Source organism: Astatotilapia calliptera, chromosome 19 (genome assembly GCF_964374335.1).
Source record: "Astatotilapia calliptera chromosome 19, fAstCal68.1, whole genome shotgun sequence".
NCBI lineage: Eukaryota > Metazoa > Chordata > Actinopteri > Cichliformes > Cichlidae > Astatotilapia > Astatotilapia calliptera.
In genome coordinates, this window is record NC_137440.1 from 19087708 (window position 1) to 19114396 (window position 26689).

The 26689-nt window shown below is 39.9% G+C and overlaps 2 protein-coding genes across 3 annotated transcripts; both read left to right on the top strand.

Annotated features, from left to right (window-relative positions):
• Window positions 1-167: 167 nt before the first annotated feature.
• Window positions 168-11776, top strand: fbln5 (fibulin 5). The gene is made up of 11 exons (XM_026152658.2): window positions 168-631; window positions 832-886; window positions 1105-1153; window positions 1348-1626; window positions 6791-6913; window positions 7522-7638; window positions 7741-7857; window positions 8249-8371; window positions 8591-8717; window positions 8839-9034; window positions 11036-11776. Exons 1-11 carry the CDS (start codon window positions 588-590, stop codon window positions 11195-11197), a joined length of 1392 nt encoding a protein of 463 aa, XP_026008443.1. The 5' UTR covers window positions 168-587; the 3' UTR covers window positions 11198-11776.
• A 643-nt stretch (window positions 11777-12419) lies between these two features.
• tc2n (tandem C2 domains, nuclear) lies at window positions 12420-24599 on the top strand. Of its 2 annotated transcripts, XM_026152659.2 has the most exons (12): window positions 12425-12826; window positions 13748-13822; window positions 13910-14071; window positions 14906-15076; window positions 15480-15559; window positions 17357-17414; window positions 17970-18070; window positions 18612-18728; window positions 18825-19016; window positions 22637-22751; window positions 22857-23053; window positions 23238-24599. In XM_026152659.2, exons 2-12 carry the CDS (start codon window positions 13756-13758, stop codon window positions 23346-23348), a joined length of 1371 nt encoding a protein of 456 aa, XP_026008444.1. In that variant the 5' UTR covers window positions 12425-12826; window positions 13748-13755; the 3' UTR covers window positions 23349-24599. The 2 variants fall into 2 exon arrangements, with proteins under 2 accessions (XP_080149877.1, XP_026008444.1); XM_080293751.1 differs by lacking the exon at window positions 13910-14071 and having other exon boundaries at window positions 12420-12826.
• The last annotated feature ends 2090 nt before the right edge of the window (window positions 24600-26689 follow it).

Below are 26689 nucleotides of genomic sequence, written 5' to 3' on the forward strand. Positions count from 1 at the left end.
TTATTTTAACGCCAGATTTTAGGCATCTGAACCACATGTGGCTACTACAGCGCGGACAGCGTACGTTTCCTGCGCCAGATGTGCAGTGTCATTCAACCCGGGGAAGGGGGTGAGGGGGTGGGCTGTTTATATCTTTGGAAAACAGACACTGTGTGTGTAAGCTTTATGCTTTTCTGCCTCCTAACCGCCCAGGAGAAGCCGCTTGTCGGAGTGAGCGCGCCGCTGTGGGGCCGCCGTCTCCGTGCGCTCTGACTGGAGGGGGCTGGCTCTCCTGATTGAATCCAGCTGTTGGGAAAGTGCTCGGAGGGGGCCCGTTAATTTGCATTGCTAAATAATCTGTAGCGCCGACAGAGCGGGGAAGAAGCAGAACAGTCCATTTTGAAAAAGCATTCTTCCAACACTTGGTCAATGTACTGGAGCTTCAGCTCGACCAGGCAGCGGTTAATGAAAACCTGGTGTCGGCTTTCGCGTAAAGGCGCATAGTTGGGGGTGGTGGTGAGAGTCCTGCTGAGTAGTGGCGAGGGGATTCAAATTTACGGGTCGTTTCAAATCTTTCCTTTGAGAGAACTCAGTTGGAGTCGTAAACCATGCATTTAGAGGGACGTGGCTTCAGGTTTTGCTCTCCTTCAAGGTCAGTAGTCTCCACTTTATTTTCTCCGCAGGCATCTTTTGCGTAACGGACTTTTTTTTCTTTTTTCTTTTCTTTTCTTTTTTTTAAACTTACGTTGCATGTTTGAATGAATATGTGACAAATGCCTGTATCAAGTTCCTGTTTTCTTCTGCGAACTCCTTCCGAGAAGGGCCTAAAAACGTAAAATTTCCTCTTTGCAGGATGCTGACAGCTCTGGTATTTATTCTGCTTTGTGTCCAGCCTGGGCGCGGACAGGTAAGACACCTTCATCCATTTAGTCTAAGGCTGTGATCACTTAACTAAAAAGTTGCTCTGAAACTTACCAAAGCCAAATAAAGATGCAAATGCGTCTTTGATGCAAGCTAATATATTTATGCATTATAACATATATTCTTCTCATACTAGTTTGACATCTCAGCAAATGAATGCGTTAAAAAACATGCTCAAACCGCATTTTGATCACTTCTCTTCAGACCTGCACAGAAGGTTTCGCATATGAACCCAGAACAAGACAGTGTATAGGTGAGTGGCATCACTTCTGTTTTTTTTTTTTGCATTGAAAAGTTACATTTATAGAACAAAGAGACGTGTCTGGAATTCAAACACAGTGTGCGCAAGAAAATCAAATCCCAAAGCACCGGGATGGGTTGTAGCACAGATTCACACATGCTCCGGATGCAAGAATGTCCTTATCAGTGCACGGCTCTGTATTCCAGATGTGGATGAGTGCCGTACCATGCCAGATGCTTGCCGAGGAGACATGCGCTGTGTGAACCAGAACGGAGGTTACCTATGCATCCCAAGGAACTTGTACAACCAGCCTTACAGACCGGATCCCATAGTGCCTGAGCCGGTTTACCCGGACCCTTCAGCTGGATTTCCAAACTCTTTCCTCCCATCTCCCCCAAGATCTGTGGAGCCCAGCTACCCAAGAGTGATCAGCACTGCGCAATGTATCCTGGGATATACTCTTGCAGAGGATGGCACCTGTAACGGTTAGTAGGATTCTGCAGTTTGTTCTCACTGGTCTAAGATATTTACTACCACAAGTAGAATATAGTAATGTGTTTTTGAGCTACCCCTGATTTCTTTATATTTTGAGAAGCAAATGAGAAATAATTGCAATAATTTATTAAAACAGAAATAAAGGCACAAATACAGTTTGTACAATTTGAATAAGCTTGAAAGTCAATATTTAAAATGAAAACCTTTATTCTTTACACAGTGTGAAGTCTCTTAGGCCAGATTTCTTGTTATTTCTGTAAGTACTCTTCAGGAATAGTTCTCCAGGCTTCTTGAAGGACATTCAAAGCTCTTCTTTGGATGTTGGCTGCCTTTTGTTCTGTTCTCAGTCCAGATGATCCCACACTGCTTCAGTAACTTTGAGGTCTGGACTCTAGGGAGGCCAATTTATGACTGATAGTATTGTGTGTTCGTCTGTCCAGATATGCCTTTCCTGCATTGGCAGTGTGTTTGGGATCATTGTCATGCTGAAAAATGAATTTATTGTCAACCAGAAGCTTTCCAGATGGTATTTCATGTTGGATTTAATTCTGATGGTGCTTTTCAGTTTTCATAATTCCATCAACTTTGATGAGATCTCCAACACCACTGGTTGAAACAAAGCCCCGAGCCATGACAGAGCCTCCACCGTGTTTTACAGATGGCTCACAGGTTACTGTTGTACCTTTCTCCCCAACTCCCTCAAATTTTTCCCTCAAATTGTTGTCAGTTTTAGGGGGGGAATTGGATTCATCACTCCATAAGACCTGTTCCCATTGATTTTCAGTCCAGTTCCTATGTAATTTGACATCCCTCCATCTTTTCTCCCTGCTTCCCTTCTTTAAAGGAAAGACTGCACACCATGCTGAGGTGTGACAAGTTTTCAACTAATAGCTGCTAGTAGTTAATAGTGCAAAAGTGCTTCTTTATGTCTGTCAAACTGCCTTATCTTTGGAATTTCTAGAATTCAACTAAAGAAGTTTGAACAAATTATGTGTTTTTGTGAGACAGGCTGCTGTTAACAAAGTGCCTGCTCAGTTGTCTATGATCTGTAGACAAAACACTGGTTTATCCCTTGAGTTAGGTGCCTTTTTTATGTTTGAATAATTGTTTACATAATTACACAGGTCCATGTTGCCTAACAAACAAACACAAAAAACATTCCTCTGAAAATGTTCATGTGAAAAAGCAGACAATGACCTTCTGAAAGATGGAGAACTGTTGCTCAAGAACCCTTAAAAAAAGGCAAGAAAGTCTGGCCCGTTGGAAGCAAAATATAAGGGAGTGAGAGCCAGCTCAAGACTTTTGCAAAGTATTGTAACTCAACATTGTACTGCAGGTTTTTCAGTCTGATTTCATTCCCCAGTTGTTCTATACGGGGCTGGTCACCTGCTTGAAGCCAGGATTATACTTACAGTTTTTCTTATTATACAACCTTTTTTGTCCATTTGGAGGAAGCCAGTGCAGTCACTACTCTATTTAGAAATGATCTGGTAATTGCTAATGGGTTAAATCCTGATAATCATAGGGTATGTGGTTGTCTGCGCAAATCATCATGTAAAACCTCTGATGACAAAATTAGCATCCATTAGAAATTGATGTCACTTGGATGCTTGCATATTTGCGCATGCAGAAAGTATTAACTCTGGGCTCAGGAGAACTCCCGTAGCTTCGGTTCAGTCATACGAGACTGACTCATAAAAAATTCTGCTGAAAACTTCACAATTCTTCCGTTCAAGCCAATTTCAAAAATGAAGTAAACATTGTTCGAGCCAAGTCTTTTGTTCGTGTTCATCAGAAGTCCCCGAAAGTTCAAAGTTGCTTATTGTTTTCAGTCGTTTGCTTACATCAGTCTGACAAAGCGCTTGTTTGATTGTTCACGGTGGGTCAACATTTGCACCCATTCATCACAGTGAGGGAATGTAACCACAAGCAGGGTTTAGATCCCAGCCTTTCTATTAAAAACAAACGCACAAACAAACAAAGAAAAACACTGAAATTCAACAACTCTATTTGGGGACTGAAGACATAATTAATCATAAATTTCCATTAAAATGTGTGGTCATCTTGTAACCTCTCTTGTTAATTACCTTACCCTTTAAGAGGATTCTAACCCCCTAACTGACATAAGAATGTCATATTTGATTTTCTGGAGTATTTTTCTTAACACAATCGCAGCTTTTCCCTTTGCTGCCACTCTAATGCATCTTTAAAGTTACTTCAGGCAAGTTATGAAGTCAAATTTCAACCAGGATCCCTGTGGATTAGCTGATCAGAAATCACCTGGCAAATTTCATCATAGGGCGTGAAGTTACTGCACATCTGCAAGTTGCTTTGCAACCCATCTCTGCCAAAGCTCATTTTTATACTGTCTCACTGCTTGCAGGAGATATAAGGGTGGAAGGTGTCTATCCGCGGCTGCAGCTGTTTCTGGTCTTGAGGCTCTTAACTGGATTTCAGCAGTGGCTGAAAAATTTGAATGTTTTGCAGAATACAGTCTTGACATCTGCCACCTGCTGCTGTTTATCAGATATTAGAGTCAAGCTATGAACGAGGTAACATCAGTGGGAAAAGATAAAGAATAGGAATTCAGTGTGGTTAAAATCCAGAGAAATACATGAATCCATCGCATCACAGGGACAGATGTTTTTTAGTGTTTTGTGCCGCAGCCTGTCTGCTGTCACCCCACCGACCCAGAGGCCCATTTAACGTTTCAAAGCGAATAAATGTCATCTTTTTTAATTGAGCTGTTTCAATTTCACAACTTCAAGAGTTCCCAGCTGTTAGATAAACACTTCACAAACTTTCCTTGGCGGGTCTAGCAGGGACAAGCTGTTAAAAAATGGGTTCCTTAAGGTCCATTTGGGGTGTTTTCCTGTCATTTTGGATAAATTAGCCATGACTGTGCTGGGAGGAGGAAAATGTACATATGTGGTACAGTTTTCCCCCTCCAAAGAGAGCTCTAGAAGTTCGCTCATGGACAAATATGGACTTTTTTCCCCTCTTTGTAGGGGAGAAGGTCTGTGAGGGAATCAGCTTGCAACATTGTTTGGGTAAACTACACTATGTGAGTGCCAAAAATGAGGTCATATGCTGCCAAATTTGTGCCCAGGCCAGGGCAAGAGAACAGGCATGCCTCTGTGGAGGCAGCGACTCAGCACACCCCTGAAGGCTGGCACACTGTGTGTGCAGTGATGTAATTAGTTGCTGATTGATGCTGCTGTGGGGCAGAAAATACACAGACTGCGACTTCCCGTCTGAACCTGCAACAATTGTGGTTTTGTTTCTGAGTTAATGGTATGTCAGTGTTTCAAATGGAACCAGTCTGGGGGAACAATAGAAATGATACGCTTCATCCTGAAGGTGTTGAATACGGTTGAGCTTTCACTCTATTTAACCACACTATCTCTAATAAATGGACCATAATAAAAGTGCTTACAGTTTACTTTCTAGACAAACACACAATAATTAGGATAGATGAGGATAGATCAAATTAACATTATAAAAATGACACCTGCTGAAAATCTGTACAAAACTGTCACTGCTTAAGCACACTTTTTATTCTCTACCAAGTAAAAAAAAAAAGAAACCATTAACGTTCAGATGCTGTGCTTTTCATCCCACTAGAGACTGTAATATTCATTACAGCTCATAACTCAGTTTTAGGGATTTTCAGGTTTTTACTGGAGTCCAGGGATTTACATGCTCCGTTGTGCCTGGAGAAAAGTATCCAGCCTTATGCACTTTCGAAACCAGTGGGTCAACTCAAAAATGCACAACAGCTCATCTTTTAACAGAGCATTTTTCTGGTAGTGAAGCTATAAACTCTTATCCTTTATAATATTTTCATTGGAATCTTGATAAAGAAAAGCAAGCTGGTTTTGTGTCACTTACTGTTATTTTGAATCAGTTTGTGCAGCCATATGTGGTCAAGATCTTTCTGCACAGGAGTTTGGTTTTTTTTTTTTGCATCTACATCTGACCCTGTCATGTCTTCTCTGAAGCTGATCAGGGCTGTCAGCAACTCCAAAAACTTGTGGGCAGCTCATAAAACAGCCTATATAAGGAGGTGAACTGAAACGCTCCTGCGGCTTGTGTGTGTATATGTTGGAGATCTGCAGTAAGGTCTACACATGGGGTGCAGATGAGGGGCATTCAGGGAGATTTTCACTGGAAACTGTAAGCAGGTGCCGTGGCTGTGTAGCTTTTGGCCAGTGGCCTAATGCACCGGGTCTCCTCCACCCTCGTGAAGGGCCAGTGGTCCCAGCTGGCATAAAGGGCAACGGTCCCACAGACAGACGTTATCGCTTATCATAGCTGCCTGTTCAAACAAAAAACCAGGCTCCCACCCACTTCCCCCCACCGGTTTTCTAGAGATCGGTGACTTCATTGTCTGAGAACCATAAACAGAAGTTGGAATTTGCGATTTGTCGTATCCTCATAAGGGCATTATGATTTAGTGTGTGAGCTGCTCCAGGGGCGTTGATGGAATTCAGATTGTAATCTGAGAAATCTGCAAATCTGTGTAGAAACGATCATAAGCGCTGAAATGATAACTGTTTGGTTAAGAGTTTGGGTTTTTTTTAAGCACAGGGCGATGAAACTCTGAGTGTTGGATAAACTGATTTTCAAACAGAAGATTGCTGGTGCAATCTTCAAGCCAGCAGGAAAAAGTTCCCTAGCTGATGTGCTTTCGAGCAAGGCACATGAGCATCAAATCCTGCATTGGAGTTAGTCAATAAAAGGTGAGGTGAAGGCTAAACCTAAATGTTTGGAATCAAATCTACTGACGTCCGAGAAGTGCAAAAAGCATAACTCCCACATGGAAATCAGTATTATCAGTGTGCTTTTATCTCATCTGTTTACTTTGATGTCATTTTAAAAATATCCATGCCTCACTTTATGAAATACTTTAGATGATACGTGATACTCTTCTCCTAACTCTCAATAAACTTTGAAAGTGTCTCTCTGGGTGTTACTTTTGTGTAGATTTGAAGGGCTGGCTGCCAAATGTAACAGAAAAACATGTTTTTTGTGTTAATGTGCTGAACTTTTTTTTGTTTTATGTCGCTTCTGCCTCTTTGAGCGTCCTTTTTAATTTTGTTGAATTTTGTTAATTTTTTCTCCTCTTTTTTTTTTTCTTTTTTTAAATTGCAGACATTGATGAATGCGAGACAAACTCTCACCACTGTAACCCCACCCAGGTCTGTATCAACACAGCAGGTGGCTACACATGCTCCTGCACTGAAGGTTACTGGCTCCTTGGTGGACAGTGTCAGGGTGAGCCAGTTTTTCCCTGAAACTTCTTTAAACATTAGCATATATTAACAATACACTTTACCCAATGGGATTCACATTGCATCACTGCAAATACTCTACAAAGTGAACTCAGAGTCAGTTTATTATTGTTCAGCCATCGCTCAATTTTGCCATTACTTTGTGCAAATTATCAAATGAAGGGAAGCTAGGAAAACAAGCACTGAGCATTTTAATTCAATATTTTCTGGAATTACCAAGTGATGGAAAAGCTTTGATTTTCTTCTTCAAGCACTAATAAATGCAAATGTAGTCTTGGACATGCAAAACCAGCAATCTATTATATCTTAGTACTAACACTGTAAAAAGCATAGATCAGAGGTCATGTCAATTTTTATGATCACTGTCGGATAATGCAGAAAAGTCCCTGCATGTACTTGTCCTCATTTAGAAAAGAAGAACAGCGCCCTCCTCATGCTTTGTGGTGCAATGCAGCTCAGCAGAGTCTGTTCAAATCAAAACACTAATCGTATATTTACTTAGAGTAAACTTGCCTACAGCACAATATGTATTATGGTCAGTGACTACCTTCTACTTAAATTTTCTTCTTTTTTTTTCTTTTTTGGTACCAGATATTGATGAATGTCGCTATGGTTACTGCCAGCAGCTGTGTGCCAACGTGCCCGGCTCATATTCTTGTTCCTGTAATCCTGGCTTCATCCTCAATCCAGACAGCCGGACCTGTCAAGGTAAACACATTCACAAGCACCGGGCCACGGCTTTACAACAGGAAAAGAAACACCTGTATATCGTGTACCAGTGTTGTCAGCTTCCAGCTTCTGTTGTTCCAGATGTGGATGAGTGTGCAGATGAACCTTGTAGTCATGGCTGCTTGAATACCTACGGGTCCTACATGTGCAACTGTGACGAAGGATTTGAGCTGGCATCTGATGGTACTACTTGCATCGGTGAGGAAGATTTTATTCTTTTGATATATCAATATTAATCTATCTTTGAAGCAGTGTGAATAATTGAGTCGGTAAAGAACCAGAAACTGAGATGCATTTTTGTAAAAAGGAGCAAAAAGTCGTATGACAGAGGTGAATTGAACAGAATAAAAATGTTTGCTTTGGCAGCAGGATCACAGAGAGCAGGTGTGCTGTATGAGACTAGTTCCAGTTTATCACAGGCTAGGTCGACACAGTTTAGAAAGAGCAAGCTGCATGACTGACACCGTGCAAAACATGCAGACTTCACTCAGACATATTGAGGCGGGCTTGGTTGAGCTTGAACACTGAACACTGTTGGTGCTGATGTCCTTTTCTGATAGGTGTTAATTCTGTTTCTTGCTTCGTGCAGACTTGGATGAGTGCAGTTTCTCTGAGTTTCTGTGTCAGTACAGATGTGTCAACATCCCCGGTTCTTACTCCTGCATCTGTCCACCTGGATATTATATATATGAGGACGGCAGGAGCTGTGAGGGTAAGAAGATGAGGAACTCTCACACAGATACATCATTTCCTAACTGAATGCATTAGTTTATGTGATAAAGTTATTATTGTTATCAGTTAAATACTTCTCTTGACTCAGGACACATGCATCTATTTTTCTTTAATATCAACATTGTTGAAGCTTCTTCTTCTTCTCTCGTGATGATTATGTTTAAACTGACTTTGATTGTTGTGTGTTTGATTCTTAAAGATGTCAATGAATGTGACACTGGTAACAACACCTGTACAACAGCACAAGTGTGTTTCAATTTCCAGGGAAGCTATACATGCCTGAATCCTTTACAGTGCAACCTTCCTTACATCGAAGTTAGTGACAAGTGAGTCTTACTTCTTCGCTTTCTCTAGACGCCTTTTAACACCAAATTCTAAACTGTTTCACTGCTTATTTGTTTAAAATATCCTCTAAAGCTTAAAGTGACCGTGTCTCCTCCTTGGCAGTCAGTGTATGTGTTCAGCTGAGAACCCTGCCTGCAGGGATAAGCCCTTCACCATTTTGTACCGACACATGGACATGTCGTCGGGGCGCAGTGTGCCTGCAGATATCTTCCAGATGCAGGCCACCACGCGCTATCCCGGCGCCTTCTACATCTTCCAGATAAAGTCGGGCAACGATGGGCGAGAGTTTTACATGAGGGTACGTTTTTCAGAGACCCATCAACAGAAGATATGGCAGATGGAAGACTTTAGTGCACTATATTAATGCAAAGTAACACAATAAATGAAAGTGGGCCCCCACTCCTACAGAAACTCAAACTCTATAGATGGGGAAATTCAAGGAAACTGCAGAACTAGGCAGGAAAGGAAATGACAGTAGTGTTTGGTTGTTAAAGAATGCAGTCCAGAAACTCCACAGCTGTGACTGTTTAGTTACCAAAGATGTTTCCAAAATCAGTCTTGGACTTGTCCTAGATGATGATAATTCACCAGCTTAATAGTGAGAAAAACATATTAGAATCACTGCAAAGAAGATACCATGCGACGCAAGAAAATCTCCTTTTTATTGTATTGCATTTATCTTAAAGGTTAAGTAATGCAATGCTTGACATTTATCTAAAAAGATGAATGAATACAAATTTATTCATAATGAAATACTGAAAACAACTGAAAGAATTATGTAAGTGCATTACAAAAACCTTTGTCTAAAAGATACATTTAATGTAATCCATCTTATTGATTCAGTAATATGATATAATGTAACAAAATAGGCGTTTGATCTGAGATTTAAGTAAGACCACCTGGAGCACCTTTCCTTGTAATGCTTTATTATTTCCATCTAGTATTGGCACTTATCTAAGTGAATAGTATCAGCACTTCCTCGTATCATTACACAGTGAGATGATCGGGATTTGTTCACCCACAGCACGGAGTGACATGTAACCGAAAATACAACAAATAATTACACAAAGTTTTTGATCTTCATTCTAATACAAACCATATTCTCTCCCAAAATTGGGACATTGCGTAAAATGTAAATTAAAACAGAATGCAATGATCTGAAAATCCAATAAGCCCATATTTTAGTCATAATAGAACATTGAAAACATGACATTTTAAATTTAGACCTTTTGCTATTTCGAAAAAAAAAAGAGTTCATTTTGACTGTGGTGGCAGTAACATGTCTCAAAAAGTTGGAATGGGGGTAACAAAAGGCTGTAAAAGGAAGTGGTGCTAAAAAGAAACAGCTCGAGGAACAATTCGCGACTAATGAGGTTAATTAGGAACAAGTCAGCTGATGTTCTTTTTATACCCAGAAGTAAATGGACAGAGGTTGACCAATCTGTAAAAAAGTACATGTGACTTACTGGCTGAAAACACTAGAGTATCGTGAAACCAAAAATACGAGGACTTCTGAGCAGTCCAACATCCTCCACGAGACAAGAATGGGACAACATTCCTCTCAAAAGTCCAACAGCTGGTCTTCTCGGTTCCCAGATGTTTACAGACTGTTGATAAAAGAAGGGGGGCTGCTACACAGTGGTAAACATAGCACTGTCCTTTTCTGAGATGTGTTGGTGTCATCAAATTTAAAATGAGCTCATAAGTGATACATTTTCTCAGTTTAAGCATTTGACATGGTTTCTATGTAGTTTTATGAGTAAAATGTGGGTTTATGAGATTCTCGAATCATTGCATTCTGTTTTTATTTACAGTTTGCACAGGACTGATTTGACGTTTTAAAATAAGGACTCGAGTTTGTGCTCAGAGACGGAAAGAAAAAGATGGTAGTTTTGATCCTGGGCTAAAGTTAGGGTTAGATCTTTTTTTTTGTAGCTGTGATTATGATCAAATTCTAGATACACTTCAAAGAAATATCAGGTGTTTAGATAAGATTGGCTACGGAATACCGTTTATTTTGAATAAATTATAAATATATATATGTGTGTACCACAGGTTTAATGAGTTGTAAGAACCTGACAATGCAGAGTGCACCCAGCAGATGGTGTAATGTATCTGAGAAGCTGAGTTTGATCAGAAACTGCTAAGTTGGCTTTCTAAACAAGTGTGCTCTTGTTTTATTTACTGGAAGTTGTATAACCAGGCACTGAGCCACGTGTTTCTTCCGCTGTGTGCAGTAGTGTTTCCTGTAATTCATTCCTCACATTCCCCTTTTGTCTCTGTCCTCTTTCTCTTAAAGCAAACCAGTAATGTGAGCGCCACGCTCGTCTTATCGCGGCCAATCAAGGGGCCGAAGAAGGTGGTGCTGGACCTGGAGATGGTCACGGTCAACAATGTCATCAACTTCAGAGGCAGCTCCATCATCCGTCTGACAATATTTGTATCAGAGCATCCGTTTTGAGGGTCCCAAATGAACTTCATTGCCACAAAAGAAAGTCAAGCATGAAGCAGCTGTTTTCACCTGCAGCTGATGTAATAGTTTGCTTGTTGCCCCCCTTCCCCCCTCATTATGTCACCTTCGGTAGAGACACAACAGGACTCCGCTGAGAACAGCTGACGGGAAGACTTTCCCGTGCTGGAATCTCCACCCTTGTTTAATAGACACTGAGCTTTTACGACTACGATATTGACTTTCAACACACAAACCCACGCACACACAGACATGCAGGGATATTTATGGTGTACAATTTCAGAGGACGACCTGACAACAGCAACATCACGGAGAATCGGTGTATATACACACGAGCTCGTCCATTTGTCTGTGAACCTTCATCCCTTCACATAAGCTGTGAGTTTTATGTTGTCATTTCCTCTCAAGTGGCATCTGATCTTAGCTGACAAGAGGAGAGCCAGTTATCCGAAGCAGAAGTGTAAATGTGCATTTTACAGAGGCAGTATTTAAAATGATGTAACAACAAGTCATTAATTGAATTATTGATCACAGTTTCTTTTTGACCAATAAACTTCTTCACCACACAAACAGCTGTCCCTGGCATGAGGCGGCTCCCAGACTAATGCATCACCTGGTTTTGTGGATACTCTGGGGAATTTGGGATGGGGATTTTTTTTGGCACTATAACAAAATGTGGGATTATATCAATGCATTTTAGGGGTCACTTTAGCAAAAACTCCTGAAACAACAGCTAATTTATGGATTATAATGTGGGACTGTGATACATTTTGAATTACTGCATTTACACATATATACAAAAGTGTCAGTTTGGGATAAGTATGGGTTGATAGCAGCACTTATTTGGGTATCAGAATTTGTGAAAAGGGCATATAATAAACCATTGGGTGCTATACCATGTGAGGGTTACTTAATATGGATGTTATAGCAACACTTGATTTGAATATGGGGAACCACATTTTTAACACCTCTTGTAAATTTTTTCAGGGTCTAAACTGTTAATAGATTTGAGGGGTGACTGAGAAAATTTGCGTGATTTGGGCACACATGACGGTTTTTAGGTATATAAAGAAAAAAATGTATATATTTACATATCAGCAAATGTTTTGCAATCTACATTAATTAATCGGTGGGTAATATGTCAAGTATAGGCGACTTAGAAGGAAAACAGTAGCTTGAGAAAGTTATGACGTGTTTTCTTTCAATTTCTTATTTGCGTCATTGTTATCTCAGCAAGGAGCCGTAAATCTGTCAGTAAGCGCCGATCCCGGGAGATGGCCAAGTTCCTGCTGGGATGATGCACACAATGCAAACATATCGACCGAGGATGAAAAGAAACAAATGACAGTGAGCACACAGCGATAAGTGAAAAACAAAAAGGTAATAATAGAAAGCGCTGTGATCACAGCTGTTCGGGGAAGGAAGCGCGCGCCACTGTCAGTCCGGGAATGACAGAGGAGAGAAGCGTGGGCGGGAGTAAGAGAGGGAGGGATCCAGACCTGTAACGAAAGTCAGCCTTAAACCTGAGCTCGATGGCATTTCTCTCCCGCCTGCCGGTGAGTGTGAACCTCAGGCCTGGGTGGTCGAAGCGGATCCTCTTTAAATGAAAACAAGGCGTCGGTAAGTTTATTTTTTATAAACTTTTTTTGTATCTGTGTTTTGTTTGGTAAGTTAAAGTGATGTTTGATGATATGCTATTTTTAGCGTGCGCCATAGGGAAATTCCTCCATCCACTGGCAGCCCAACTGGTTTATTAAATAACTAGTTATTAAGTTTTAAGCGGTGAGTTAATCAATAATCCCGGTTAATCAAAGCCCCCTGAAGAAAGTCATGGCAGTGAATGTAGTTGTTTGTTTCTGGGGACTAGAATAGTTGTAGAAGTGGTGTGGAATGACTGAACTTTCTTATGTTTATGTGTCTTATGATTTTTTTTATGTGCTCCTAATTTGAGCATATAACAGATAACATATATTTTTTAATGTATCCGATTTATAAAGTGTGGTCACACCATAGCAACAGGTACTTATACCACATTTAAGCACTGTCAAAAAATGACATGTTACCAAATTAAATTTGGGGGTGATATGAGGGGACCTTGAGATCTCAGATCATATCAAAGAGTGGAATTCAACAGATATAAAATAGCCTACCACACTGTGGCAACTGCAGAGCAGGTAAACAAGTTCAGCACATTTTGGGGACTTTCCTAAAATTTATTAGACTTGTGCAAGCGGACTATTTGTTTTAAAGGTGGTGACTGCGGCTCAGGAAGCAGAGCAGGTCATCCACTTATTGGAAGGTCACTGGTTTAATCCTGGGTACCTTGAGTCTGCATGCTTGCATGAATGTCAGAGTAACTCAGTGACTGAGGCTTACAGATCAAAGTGCTTTGAGTGTTCAGTTAGATTAGAAGTAGCAAACCCAGGTCATTTTGGCATGTTCCATGAATAATTTTTGGCTTTTCATTGTTATCCACCTTGTTACTGTTTACCATGCAATCTGCAACTTCCACTTACTATTTCAACATTTAAATATTTCCAGATTCAGCCATGGAGTGCATCAAAAACTGCTGCAAGAACTTCATGAAGAAGAACGAGCAGGAGCGGGAGACCCAAGGTAAGCTGCCGTCCTGCACAGATGTGTATCAGACAGGTTTCAACAGACCTACTTGTGTCTCACTGAATAATATCTTCTGTTTTAAAGTGATTGCACTGAAGATGCCCCCTAACACGGCAGCAGCCCCAGGACCAAATGTATCTGAAGATTACTTACTTTCCAAGATGCCCCCAGACGGCAGAGAGGTTCCGTTTGTTGTGCCGACCTATGTCCAACCAAGCTACCCTAATTTACAGGCTGAGCCACAGAGTACGTACTTGTATCAGTTAGTACATTTTAAGTCTTAAGGTGTGTATATGATTTAAAGAATCAAACAGTGGTGATCCAAATTAGTTATAGCGTGTGAGAGGATAGTGATGACTTATAGGATGGGCTGGTAAATAATGATACTTCCAGTAATGAGACTGAACTGTTGGTTTCGGTTCTGCTTCATATCAATATTTAAATATTTGCAGTCTGCCTTAAGAGTTATCCTAAAAGCAAAACATATAAATTAACAGACAAATTATAAAATAAAAACTGCTGTTTGTACCTGTTTTATTTGACTGGCTGTACTAGAATGTGAGTTAACAAAAATGACTTTTGCTGGTGATTGTTTGCCAAATCTGGCTCATTTGGGCTGAATTCCTTCTAAATGAAGCCGAATTTCTGCTCAACTCAGCCCACGTCTACACTCAGATTCCAGGGAATATCACAACAAAACGTATGACTACGCTGACTTGGAAGTTTACACCTGGGGTATGATCAACTAGTGCAGGATCCTACTGCCAAAAGTGGAAACATTTACTTTTAATTTTAATTCACTCTTAAATTCAACAAGAAGCCCCACAAGACAGATAAGTGAAAGTTACATAACATGCCTCAACTCAGGGTTAGTTTGACGCAAAGGCTACGGCAAACAAACAGAATCTAAGCTGCAGTAAATCTATCTCAGGGGTTATTAAGATATTATCGGCTCTCTTCAATGCACTGAAGTGAAGGCACTTTGTTTCTTGATGAATAGCTATTCATACTTGTTAGAGATGCAGAGAACAATAATGTGCTTGAAGCATGATAACAACCAGCTGCGCTGTTTGCTTGCAGGTTCAGCCCGGTGCACATATGCAGCAAGGAAGGCAGAGCTGGTCAGCACCACTCCCTTCATCTACTACCCTGAGTCCTTCTTCCATCAGGGTCACATGGCAGAGCACATCTCCCCCGGCTCGAGCCGCCGAGACACAATGAAGAAGAGAAGCTTTGGTCCACAAAGCCCAGGTACCAAATACCAGAAAAAGTGGTATTTTGTTGTTTAATATGAAACACAACAGACTGAATACCTGTCCGAGGTGTACCCCATACCCACCTCTCGCCTAATGGCAGCTGGGACAGGCTCCAATTCCAACATGATCCTAAATTGGATAAATGGAAGAAAACGGATGGATGAAAGGAATATGAAACAAGAATTTGGGCATGATTTAACTAAAATTGTGGTAAACATATTAAATAATGACAAAATTGGACATAGACACATGTTTCATCTTAGTACTGAGCAGTTTATTCAGTAGTTTACTGAGCTCTACTTGAACTCATCAACAGATTGCTGCAGAGTGAAGCATGAAAACCAGAATTATCTCAGGATTGAAACAGCTTCAAAACATCTTTTTATCTTTTTTCCCAGGTTGGAATATGAAGTTAGGTGGCCAGGAGCGACTGAGCAGCTCCATGTTTGATTTGTCCAACCCCCAGGGTCACATGCAGGTGAGACCGTCCTCTATCTAATCTGTATTCACACAGAATTCTCACCTTGTCTCAACCTAGACTAAATATAGTTTTTATAGTTTCCACTGTCCTCAGCAGCATAGTGGAGAATTGCAAACAAGGCTCAGAAGCTGGTATTTTGATTTAAGCAGCAAAGAGTGTAATGTGTACTGTGTAATGCAGCTACCTCTATATTTACCATACAGACATGAGATTGGTATGACTCCTGTCCCATAACACTTGGTAGAAAAAAGAAGTGAGAATAAGTGTTCTGAGATTAGTTAAGCCAAGTAGTAGTTATCAACTGATCTGACAATGAAATAAAGATGAAATCTTCTTTAGATGATGTTTACAGTCGCGTTTAGTTATGTAACTGTGTAATTTATTTAGGTAGTAGACCTCATTTAAAGCATTCAGTTACCTTCAGTCTCAACTAATAATCTATGGCTAAGATAAGCCTATAATTTTGTTTTAAAATTACGACGATGAATTTGAAAGTCGTGATTCATTTTTGGGCTTATTCTTCCACTTTAGTAGCTATGATAAAATCTACTTCCACATGTGATTCAGCTCCAGCTGTTTTGATTGAACATACCTGTTGATTGCCTTTGATAAAGTGGCCATTTATCAGTAATGCCAATTTAAAAAAAGACCAGGTTGGGTTGGATTTCTTTGTTCAATAAAGGATGTGGTGTGATACACCTGTCATCAGCTCCTTGTTACTTTACATAAATAGTTGACTGTCTCTTACAATCAATCTAGTCACTCCCTAAACCTAAATAAACTTTACAAAACCTCATTCAGAGCCCACGGTGTGAAAAATGTCAGAGCAGTTTCTTCCTGGGAACTAACACAGATACATTTCTGTGCATTTCTTTTGGCTTGATGGCTCACTACGGCATCCATTGCATGCACAACTGCAGTTAAATTAGCATAGCTGTTTAGTTTGACACCATCATGAGCAAACAAAAGTTTTATAGGCAGAAAATCCAGAGGATACTGCAGGGCAATCACAGGGGAGCTACACACCACATCATACTATGTTTTTTCTCCATTTTACTCTAAATGGCACCACAATTTATAAAATGAACAACATTCTTTGTAAAAGAAAACTTAAACTGATGAGCCAAAATATGAACTTTTTAGAAGGTTTGAGCCCCTTTATGTGTGGTTTAAAACAAACACAGGATTTTATAAAAAGAACATCAAACAAGTCAAACATGGTGGCGGTAGTGTAATGCTTTGCTGCTTCAGGACCTGCTAAAGTTCATGTGGGTTATGTAATAGCACAATGATCTGAAAGTAAGTGCAGCAAGTCCACCTACGAATGTTAAAAAACACACACAAAAAAAGCAAAAAAAAAAAAAAAGGACTGACCTTGTCAAAATCTCAACTAAAATCAGATTGAGATGCTTTAGCCTGACCTTACATGGGTCGTTCACACTCAAAAACTCCTCCACTTTGGCCTCTTTAAAGCAATTCAGGAAAGCAGAACGAGCCAAAATTCCTACACAATGATGCGAATGACTCATTTTGAATTATGACAAACACTTGGTTGCAGTTCTTGGTGCAAGGGTGGAACAACCAGTTATTGTTTTAGAAGCAATTACATTTCCACACAGGGCCAGGTAGGTTTGGATAGCTTTTTACCCCTAATAACTGAAATTGTATTCTTAAAATTTCTTTAATGATAAGTGTGACACATTTGCTAAGAAAAAAAGGGGGTGTGGGATCAAGAAGGGGGAAACTGCAGAAAGTCTGGTCTCACACGTGTCGTCTGTTCTGTTTTCCTTGCAGCGGTTTGAGTCCCTCAGCAGTGCATCCTCCAAGATGAGCTCCATGACAAGCAGCCTGGGTAAACATCATACAAACAAACCTTTTTGTTCTAGCAGTTTCCCAATGTAAAAAGAAAAAGTGACTTTCAACCTTAGTTCCTGATATATAATGTTTCTGGCTTTTTCATACAGCCAAGCAAATCATTTTTGGGACAAAGGCACAGTTTTTGAAATTAAACAATCAAGATGTGACTGAAGTGGAGACTTTTAAGGGGTTTAATCAAAATGTAGCATTTACTGTTTAGGAATTTTCAGAGGTTCAAAAGTAGCTGGAAAAACAATTATAATCCCAAATATAAGGATTGTTTTTAATATCACAATTAAAATAATTGCTTGAAATTTAGAACTCATGGACATCACCAATTTCTGTGTTTCCTCCCTTGAGATGCTCCTCTCACCCTTTAGTGCAGCAATCTTGAGTTACTGTGTGTTTGTAAATCTTTCTGCCTTGAGTTTTGAGTTTAACAATTGAAAAGCATCATCTTTAAAATCTTTAAAACATCATATTATACAGTACATAAACTCGTATTTAAATGCTAACGCCACATCCTGCTGTCTGTTTCCAAATGTTGCAGAGTCTGTCACCTTGTCTGGGGATGAGCGCGAGTTGGGGAAGGTGTGTGTCCGGCTGAACTATCAGGAGGCTCTGGAGCAGGTGTGGATCACCCTGGTTCAGGTAAGGTTACATGCAGTATGAAGGAGGGGGATTCAGGGACAAAAAGCCCTATTGTGGTCACTGGTAGCATTTCTCAATGGACCCTCTGTGCGTCCAGAATACAGCTCTCTTTTAGCTCCTCTCAATGCTCTATTAACTCCGGCTCAGACACTCAGAAGGAAAAGTTCCTCTAAGGGAACTGAACTGTCCTGACTGACGTTACAATAGTTCCAACATCGTCTAAGGAAGTGTATGTTTATTCAGAAATCAAAACCCTACACTAAATAAACTTCTACTGCAGATATGTACTCTAACTCCACAAGGTGTACTCTTCTGCCAGCTTTGATTTGGGATTTGTTGTTGGTTTGGGTTTGTTTTTTATCCTAAGGTCACATTAGTGGCACTTGATCTTGCCACTAATGTCTGGCCTGATGACTTTCTTAGAACAAAACCTGAACTGTTTTTTTTTTTTTTTTTTCATCTTTTGTTCCAAGTAGAGCGGCGTGGATAAAACCTTTGTTGTTCTACACACAGACTGAACCACATCTTCTTTTTTTAACAGTGCTCAGACCTCAACCTTCATCCGGATGGAGGGGAGCAGCAAATGATTGGTTTCAAATCAATCATTACCACCCCCAAACCCATACAGTTCAAGAGCTCAGTTAGAGAGTACTGTCAGGTATTGATGCTGTTTATATTTATTAAGTTTTTATAGGCCCTTAAACCGCTATTGCAGAACTGCCTAATCTCTACTTTAACCTTTCTTTGCTTTCAGGATGTGTCCTTCATGGAGACCTTTGTGTTTGCGCTGCATCTCCAGCTGTTGCGCTGCAGTGCCCTGGTGCTGCGACTGCAGACACACAACCCCAAAAAACGTACGGTGGCAGAGTGTGTCCTTTCCCTGCGACACCTCGGTTCTCAGGAGACGGAGCACTGGCTTGAACTCAACCCTCCGTCTAAATCTTCGGTAGGAGTTCACTACATTGTTCATTAGGTGGGCCTGTAGCGCTGAAGCTTGGTTTACAGAGTCTGTTTGCTGTTTCCATGATGCTTTCCATCACTGATGTGTTAAATAGTAATACAGGACAATGAAAGACGTATACAGAGAGAGAAAGTTGTTATTCTGTATCTATCTCTGCCAATCTTGTTGCTGTTTTAGGGCAATGTTGCATCAGTACTTTGCATGAATTCTGCAGCTGTTTTTACTTTTATGTTAGCTCTAAGTTTTAGATAAGATTGTAACTTATTTGAAAGCAAAGAATAAGAAAAGTGTTAACTACCATGTATGTGATTTGTACCTGGCCACAACTTTCCAACTCCTTTGGCCAAGAGCAAAAACTCTGTGTGGGAATTTCCTGGATTTTTACTACCTATTCTTCACCATTTCCTGTGTTGGCTGCTTTCCTTTGTCACTTCTTTTTAAAAGTATAGAAAATAAGGAGAAAGTGCTATAGGTGCCTCATAAAACTGTCCCCATGATGCATGGTAGTCCACTGACACACACTATCCTCTTGGCCTGAACAGAAAAATATTAATGCTGTGGCTGAATTTGTTGCATAATCACAGGAAAAACAGAAATGGAATTCATTTTTCAGGGAATAAGGAAACAGGCTTTAACAATAAGAGAGTAAAAAGCAGAAAGCATGTCCTGGAAATGTGAGACATGGAAAGTAGGTCAGACCTTAAACCACTTTACCAGTGCAGAGTGGTTTTGTTGATAAATGGATTTATGTCTGGCCAGTGATGGTAAAATACAAACTGTCTGTATAGTTGGAAAATCAGAGGGTGACTCATCATTAGATTTCAGAGGGACAAATTGATTCACTCGGTTATTTTACCCATCTGCTGGACACAAAAGAGCAAAATTGTCCAAATCACTGTCATTCAGAGGGGGGGCTCTTAAGGCTGAAGACAGCTGAACCCAATGAAGAAAAAAAGTAGACTTATTAAGTGGGAAAACTGGTTTGCAGCATGTTTAGGAGTTCTGAGAGCCCATAGTTAGGCCCATAAGTTTTTGGACACTGAAATGTGCTTTGTAGTTTTGCCTCTGTACACCACTGCAGTGGATTTGATCTTAAACAATCAATATGTGATTGAACTGCAGATTTTTAGCTTCAGTTCAAGGGGTTTGGTAAAAGAATTGCATCATCTGTTTAGGAATTACAGCAATTTTTATATAGTCCCCTTCTGCCTACTGATCAAAAATGGACTATTAAGGAGTTTCTTGGTGAGGTAAGGTCTGTCCCTTTATTTTTCTGCAAACCAAAACCTGTCAGAGAGATAACAAGGATTTTAAGAGTGGGGAAGTCACCCATCCATCCATCCATCCATCCATCCATCCATCCATCCATCCATCCATCCATCCATCCATCTTCATCCGCTTTATCTGGGGCCGGGTCGCGGGGGCAGCAGCCTAAGCAGAGAAGCCCAGACCTCCCTCTCCCCAGCCACCTCCTCTAGCTTATCCGGAGGAACACCAAGGCGTTCCCAGGCCTGCCGAGAGATATAATCTCTCCAGCGTGTCCTGGGTCTGCCCCGGGGCCTCCTCCCGGTGGAGTGGGCAAGTCAACAAGAAGAAATAAACTGGCCAGCAAAATAACACCAAAGGGCCTGAAAGCCTGGTTGACCTCATATCTTTATTTAAGAAAAACACATCTTCACAACATCTAACAACGCTAAGAACACACTCAAAGAAGTAGGTTTTATCATTGTTGGGTGTTCATAGCAGGCTGCAAACTACTGGATACACTCAAGAACAGGAAGGTCAGAAAACACCTAATAGAGCCAGCAAAGATCTGGGGAAAAGTCTTAGGACAGAAGAAATTTCTTACCAAGATTAACTTTTCTTTAGCATTTCATGATCCAAAGCTCCCCTACCACCCAGAATATCTGCCAAACATGGTGGAGGCAACATGGCATGGTGATGTATGGATGTATGAAACAGGGCTACTAGAGTTTATTGATGACGTGACTGCTTATAGAGGCAGAATGGTTACGGTTAGGATGAACTGTGAAGTGTACATGGCTGTGCTCTTTGATACAACCAAATTTTGCAAAACTCATTGCACAGCACTTCATAGTACAAACAGATAATGACCTGACACATCCTGTAAAAGCACCCCAAGAAATGGGATGTTCTTCAATGGCCTAAGCAGTCCACTGACATCAGCCCAACATAGCAGTGTTTCTGTTACTGAAGACAAAACTGAAGGCAGAAAGATCCACAAATAATCAGCAGCTAAAGATGGCTCCAGTAAAAGCTTGGTGGAGCATCTTTAAGAGGAAATGCAACCTCTGGTTAGGTCTGTGGTTTCTGCAAAGACTTCTCAACCAAGTATTTAAAACATCTCTTGTATTTCAGATTATTCAGCTTGTCCAGTTACTCTCGAGCCTGTGAAAAGTAAAATAAAAAGGCTGTAATTACAGACTAGTTACTGAAATAGTTTTGTTGAACCCCTAAAGTCAAAGCCCAAAATCTGCACTTCATCTTGACTATTGTACAGAAAACAAATGACCAAAAATACTTCACTGTCCCAAAATATCTCATTGTCAAAACTGTATTAATGTCTAAAAGTTGTTAAGAGTGTTGGTGATAATGTAAACATGCTGACATGTTCCCACCTCATCATCTATAGACTATGAGTTTCATCTTATTAGAAGACTACCCTTCAGTCAACTTCGGTAGCACCAAACACAAAGTACAGCTGCTGCTGATGTGATGTCACTTCAGGATATTTGTAGGAGATGAAGCAAAATTGCACTTCATGTAGAAGAAATCAGGTCATTAGGGTTCATACTCCAGTACTACTCCAGACCATGAAGTAAGTTTTGTTCCAGGCTGGCATTGAGGCTGGACTTGCTCTGCAAAGATGCCTGTGAAGCATGATGAGATTCAGTGCGCTGGTGTGGCACTCAGTGTTGACAATATGGTGGAGACGGCAGTGAAGGGGAAAAACCACAACACTGAGTAATGAAAGAAAAGTAACCGTGTCAATCTCTTCTTTGTTTTTAGCTGTTCAACAGGAACCTGTATGGTGTCACTGCATCAGTTTTACAGCTGTTCTTTCAAACCAAACGCCTTATGAGCAACAGTGTTTAACTTGTTTTATTTATTTTGGATTATTAAATGACTCTACATAGCCTCCTTTGACAAACAGCCTTTATATTGTTTTAATTCTTTGAAATATGTCCTGTAACAAGAAAAAGCAGTAAAAGCACCTTGTAGTCTAAAACCTTGTTGATAAGACCAAAAGCATACTCTATACTGTAACTGTAGCCACTTTACCATTATTAAAGCTCAATCTGTTGAAGCTTTCATGTTATGAGTGCAACTAAAACATGCCCTGACAACCTGCACTGACTACTTTAAAGGCAGAACAGTGGTTAAAGCTCCAAATGCGCAAGACTGGAGCTACTTTGGGTCTAATTTACTAGAAAGCAGCTAATGGATTTTTACTTACCGTAATTATAACTTATAAGGTGCAGAAATGTGATGCTCTTATTTGAGGACAGTGGCTCGCAAGAGGTTTATTATTTCTTTCTAAATGTTAGTAAATGTAAAAGCTCATTGACACCATTCTCTTACAGGTGTGCCACTCTGAGCTGCATCTTACTACGTGCTTTCAGCCGGTGAATGGACGCATCCAGGTCCAGGTCCTTGCTGCTCAAAACCTCCCAGTGTCCTCCTCACCGCTCACTCAAGGTACCTGTAAAATACACATCTGTATTTTTCAATATTTAACCCCTAAAATAAGTAGCTTTGTAGCTTTAATGGTAACTTGTCTTCTCTTGCACCTGTCCTCTGAAGCTTTTTTTGTCAAAGTGGAGATGACCCAGTTAGAGGAGGTGACCAAGAAGAAGACCCGAGTGCTCAAGGCCTCTGGAGGTCAGTGTCAGTGGGCTGAGACGTTTCACTTCCATCTGGCCACCTTAGACCACGCCTACTCACTCTCAGTGAAACTCTACAGTCGCAGCTCAGTCAGGAGGAAACAATATCTCGGACAGGTGAGTTTGTCAAGCACCAAAGATTTTACTTTTAGTTATGAGTCCCTTGGTGTATTTTATTAGCCTATTCTTTCATTACTTCTAATATAATGAATACAATTTCATCTATTTTAGCCTGAAAATCAAAATGTTTTTAAGTTATTTGCAACAAACTGAGGAGTTGCCTCCTCTGCGTCTGTGGCAGATTCAGCTGGGACTCAATAGCCCTATTCCAGAGGCTGTGGAGCAGTGGAAGGACACAATGGCTCATCCAGAGAAAGTGGTGGCAGCGTGGCACAGGCTGAGTTCTTCCTAAACCTCTTCTCTCAGCTACTGACATAGTGCTCTCGTGCTGCACATCTCGCTGTGCCTGCTTACTTTTCCAGTTGGCCAGCCACAGTCCTGTACGTTGACATAGTCAACTCTGATTGACCAGACTGTAAACTGCTGAACGTGCTCTCTGGGAAATTTCCACAGAGACAGTGCACGTATTCAGTGATCAGTTATAAATAAGGGTTTCGAACAAAATGTAGATGGTCGAAAGGTTATTTTTTGTGTGTGTGTTTACTGTAGACTAAATGAAGGATATTTCTTAAAAACAGTAGAGCATTTCCTAAATTAACAATTCAATTGCTTAGCATTTAGCTGTACTGTACATAAGCTGTTTTCTGCAAGTTGCATGACGTGGAAGTATCATGCTTTATGAGTCTGCTTCATTTTGCAAAGAAAGTTTACAAGCAGGAGAAAGGTGATAGGAAAACCATATTTACTTTAGTGGTTTCAGACTGTAAAGAAGATTCATCTAATAGTGTAAGGTTGGTGGTATTCTGTATTTTTAAAACCATAGAAAGTCTGCTATTCAGTCACTTATTAACTAAAGATCTTTTAAAATTCTTTTAAAAAAGCCAGAAATATTTAGTGTCATTTATATTTTTTAAAGCAAGCCGGCTAGCATGACGACAGCAGAATGAAATTTCATAGTTTTAGGCATAAAATGAAATATAAAATAATTATAAAACCTACAAAAATAGTATTTTTCTTCTGGTCCTGTGCAAAACTTTTGAGCCACTCATCATGTCTTTATATTTTGCTTCCATGGACTTACTTGTAATTTTAATAGGCTTTCAGACAGCCTTTCAAAGCTTTTCTTTGGACACTGGCTGCTTTTTATTCATTTTTAGTCAAGTTCTTGTACCTGACCAGTTTCAGAGGAGCTTTTATTTTATTTTATTAGGCTCTAACAATGACATATGAATAAATCAGGCACCTAACTTGAGGAATGAACAAGTGTTTTGTAGAAAAAACAATTTTAAGTTGTATCTCTCGGCACTTTACTAAATATTTTTGGAGAAACAAAATGTACTTCCTTTAAAATTCCCTAAATGTGAGCTAGAAGGTTTTCCCTTACCATAATTGAACTTCACAGGGTGTCATGTTACTGGAGAAAACAGCGGCTTCTGTGTCAAACATTAGCTCTGTGCTTCTGATTTTTTTTATATATTGAATGTAAATAAAAACTGTTGAATGTAAAAGTTTAGTGTAATAAAAAGTTCATATTGTTTGAAAATGTGAAGTGTGTTGATTGAAAAAACAGGTTTAAATACAAGTGGCACATATAAAAAAAAACCAGACTGGATTACAGCATGTACTGCACATTACACTCGTTACACACACTCTGCAGTACTTATGAGACAAGTCAACAACCATAAACCACTGTGCTACTATTGTCACTTTTTATTGAAGAAGCCTATGATTGAGAGATTGTCAAAGCAAACAGTAAGATAGTTATCCACAGTGTCCTCCCGGACAGGGACATCCTGTTTTTTTCCCCCGATTTCACTGTTATTGGAAAGTAATTTAATGCCACTGCTGTATATGGCCAATTTTATCCTTATCTCTAGAGTGACTACAGAAAGGAACAATTGTCGTTGGTGGAAAAAGGACAACAATTTCCTGTGGCACTGAAATTTTACTCCAAGCAAATGTGCCCAAAAAGAAAGAAAAATAAACAAGTATGTGAATTTCTTTGAATTATTTAATAGCAAGAAATGCTAATTTGCATATGAAATAATCAGTAGCATTTTTGGCATGTGAATTGGTGCCATTTATCATCCCAAAGGGAACTCCTTTCTCTGTTTCAGAAAGCATGAGCTTGACCAGCGATGTGTTCTGTGTAACCAGCTGTGGTCACGCAAACACACACCCACCGAACAAAGAGTCTGTGAACCAAAAAAACAGCGAGTGTTTGTGCTTAAGTGTGTGTGACCAGGACAACCGGGCGCACCACGTGGGCTGACCTGCGTCAGAGCGTCTCACATCCTGGCGTGCCAAAACACATTGTCATTTTATGGAAAATAATGTTTGATTTATGGTTAATGTTACACAGAAGGAAATTCAGACGGACATTTCTTATCTGTTAAAAGGCTTAACGCTCGGCTTTTATCTTAGATAAGTATGTTTGAGTCTGACTTAAGTAAGGTGCTTGTGTCTGAAAAAGCAGGATTTGCTGTTATTGTGTCTTCTGTGTGCTTAACAGATTCCTTTGGCTGCTTGCCATCCCGAGTCCACAGCACATTCCCATTTTCTCATGAATGCATGCTTAACTGTGCAGGTTTTCTCACCTGGGAGACAGCAGAGAGGTTATAGGCGTATAGAATTAAAGAGCAGAGCCTCTCTAAAATCCTGGTGCTTTTCATGAAGCTTTCCAGCAGCTGTAGCCAATCGGTGTCTGCTAGACTTCACTAACTGGGAGTCATTAAACTAAAGCTCTCCATTGTGTTTGTGCTCTTTAGATCATGTTAATTGAATTATGAGAATATGAGAATTTCATTCGATGTACAGGCTGTCCAAGAAATTTGTGCTCTAATTCTGGTCTTTTGTTAGTCTTTAAATTATCACTGAATAGCAGGTTATGTATAAGAGAGTGATCCTCCCCCAAAAAGCCTGAAAAGGCAGTAAAAGTTGTACCAGTTGGTCCAGAAGGTGACATATAGGGGTCCAGGGGCATGCCCTACCTGGATATTTAGTGGAATCTGGAGGAACTTTGCTGTCTAAATTTTTAGGTTTATTTCCCAAAAATATTTGAATTTGAATTTATTTATTTAAAAGGGACAGTGCGGTTTAACATAGTCCAAGTACGAAACATGAAACTGATGTAACGCACATAAGTTTATAGCTATTGCTAATTTTCAACAATTGTCCCTTGTTGGGTTTACAATCAAAATAGGTACATTTTACAATAAAACATACATTTTCATAAAGCCAAATAACATCATAAATACAATTACAGTTAATAGACAATAATTTCAAATAAAATTAAAATCATTAGTTAAAATGACTACATCTCTGATTTCCCTTTAACCTTCAATGCAAAGGATCTGATGTCTGTAATCAATATGATTTCGGTTGGAAGTGTGTTCCACAGATGGCAGGCCTTTATGGAAAAAGCTGACTGACCGAATGTAGATCAGAATCAGAATCAGAATCAGAATCAGAATACTTTATTGATCCCTGGGGGAAATTATTTTTTGTTACAGTGCTCCATTTTAAACCAACATTAAGACAAGACAGACAATACGCTAACTAAGAATAGTACAATATATACATATATATACATACATACATACATAAGTCACTTATAAATAAATATTTGGAAAA

What these genes read in the sequence shown, in the direction of transcription:
- fbln5 (XM_026152658.2), top strand. Translation starts at nt 588, where the DNA reads ATGCATTTAGAGGGACGTGGCTTCAGGTTTTGCTCTCCTTCAAG. An exon ending in CAGAACAAGACAGTGTATAG is followed by an intron (nt 1,154 to 1,347) that starts GTGAGTGGCATC and finishes TCTGTATTCCAG; the next exon opens with ATGTGGATGAGTGCCGTACC. An exon ending in CCTTGGTGGACAGTGTCAGG is followed by an intron (nt 6,914 to 7,521) that starts GTGAGCCAGTTT and finishes TTTTGGTACCAG; the next exon opens with ATATTGATGAATGTCGCTAT.
- tc2n (XM_026152659.2), top strand. Translation starts at nt 13,756, where the DNA reads ATGGAGTGCATCAAAAACTGCTGCAAGAACTTCATGAAGAAGAACGAG. An exon ending in CTTTGGTCCACAAAGCCCAG is followed by an intron (nt 15,077 to 15,479) that starts GTACCAAATACC and finishes CTTTTTTCCCAG; the next exon opens with GTTGGAATATGAAGTTAGGT. An exon ending in CAGTTAGAGAGTACTGTCAG is followed by an intron (nt 18,729 to 18,824) that starts GTATTGATGCTG and finishes CTTTGCTTTCAG; the next exon opens with GATGTGTCCTTCATGGAGAC.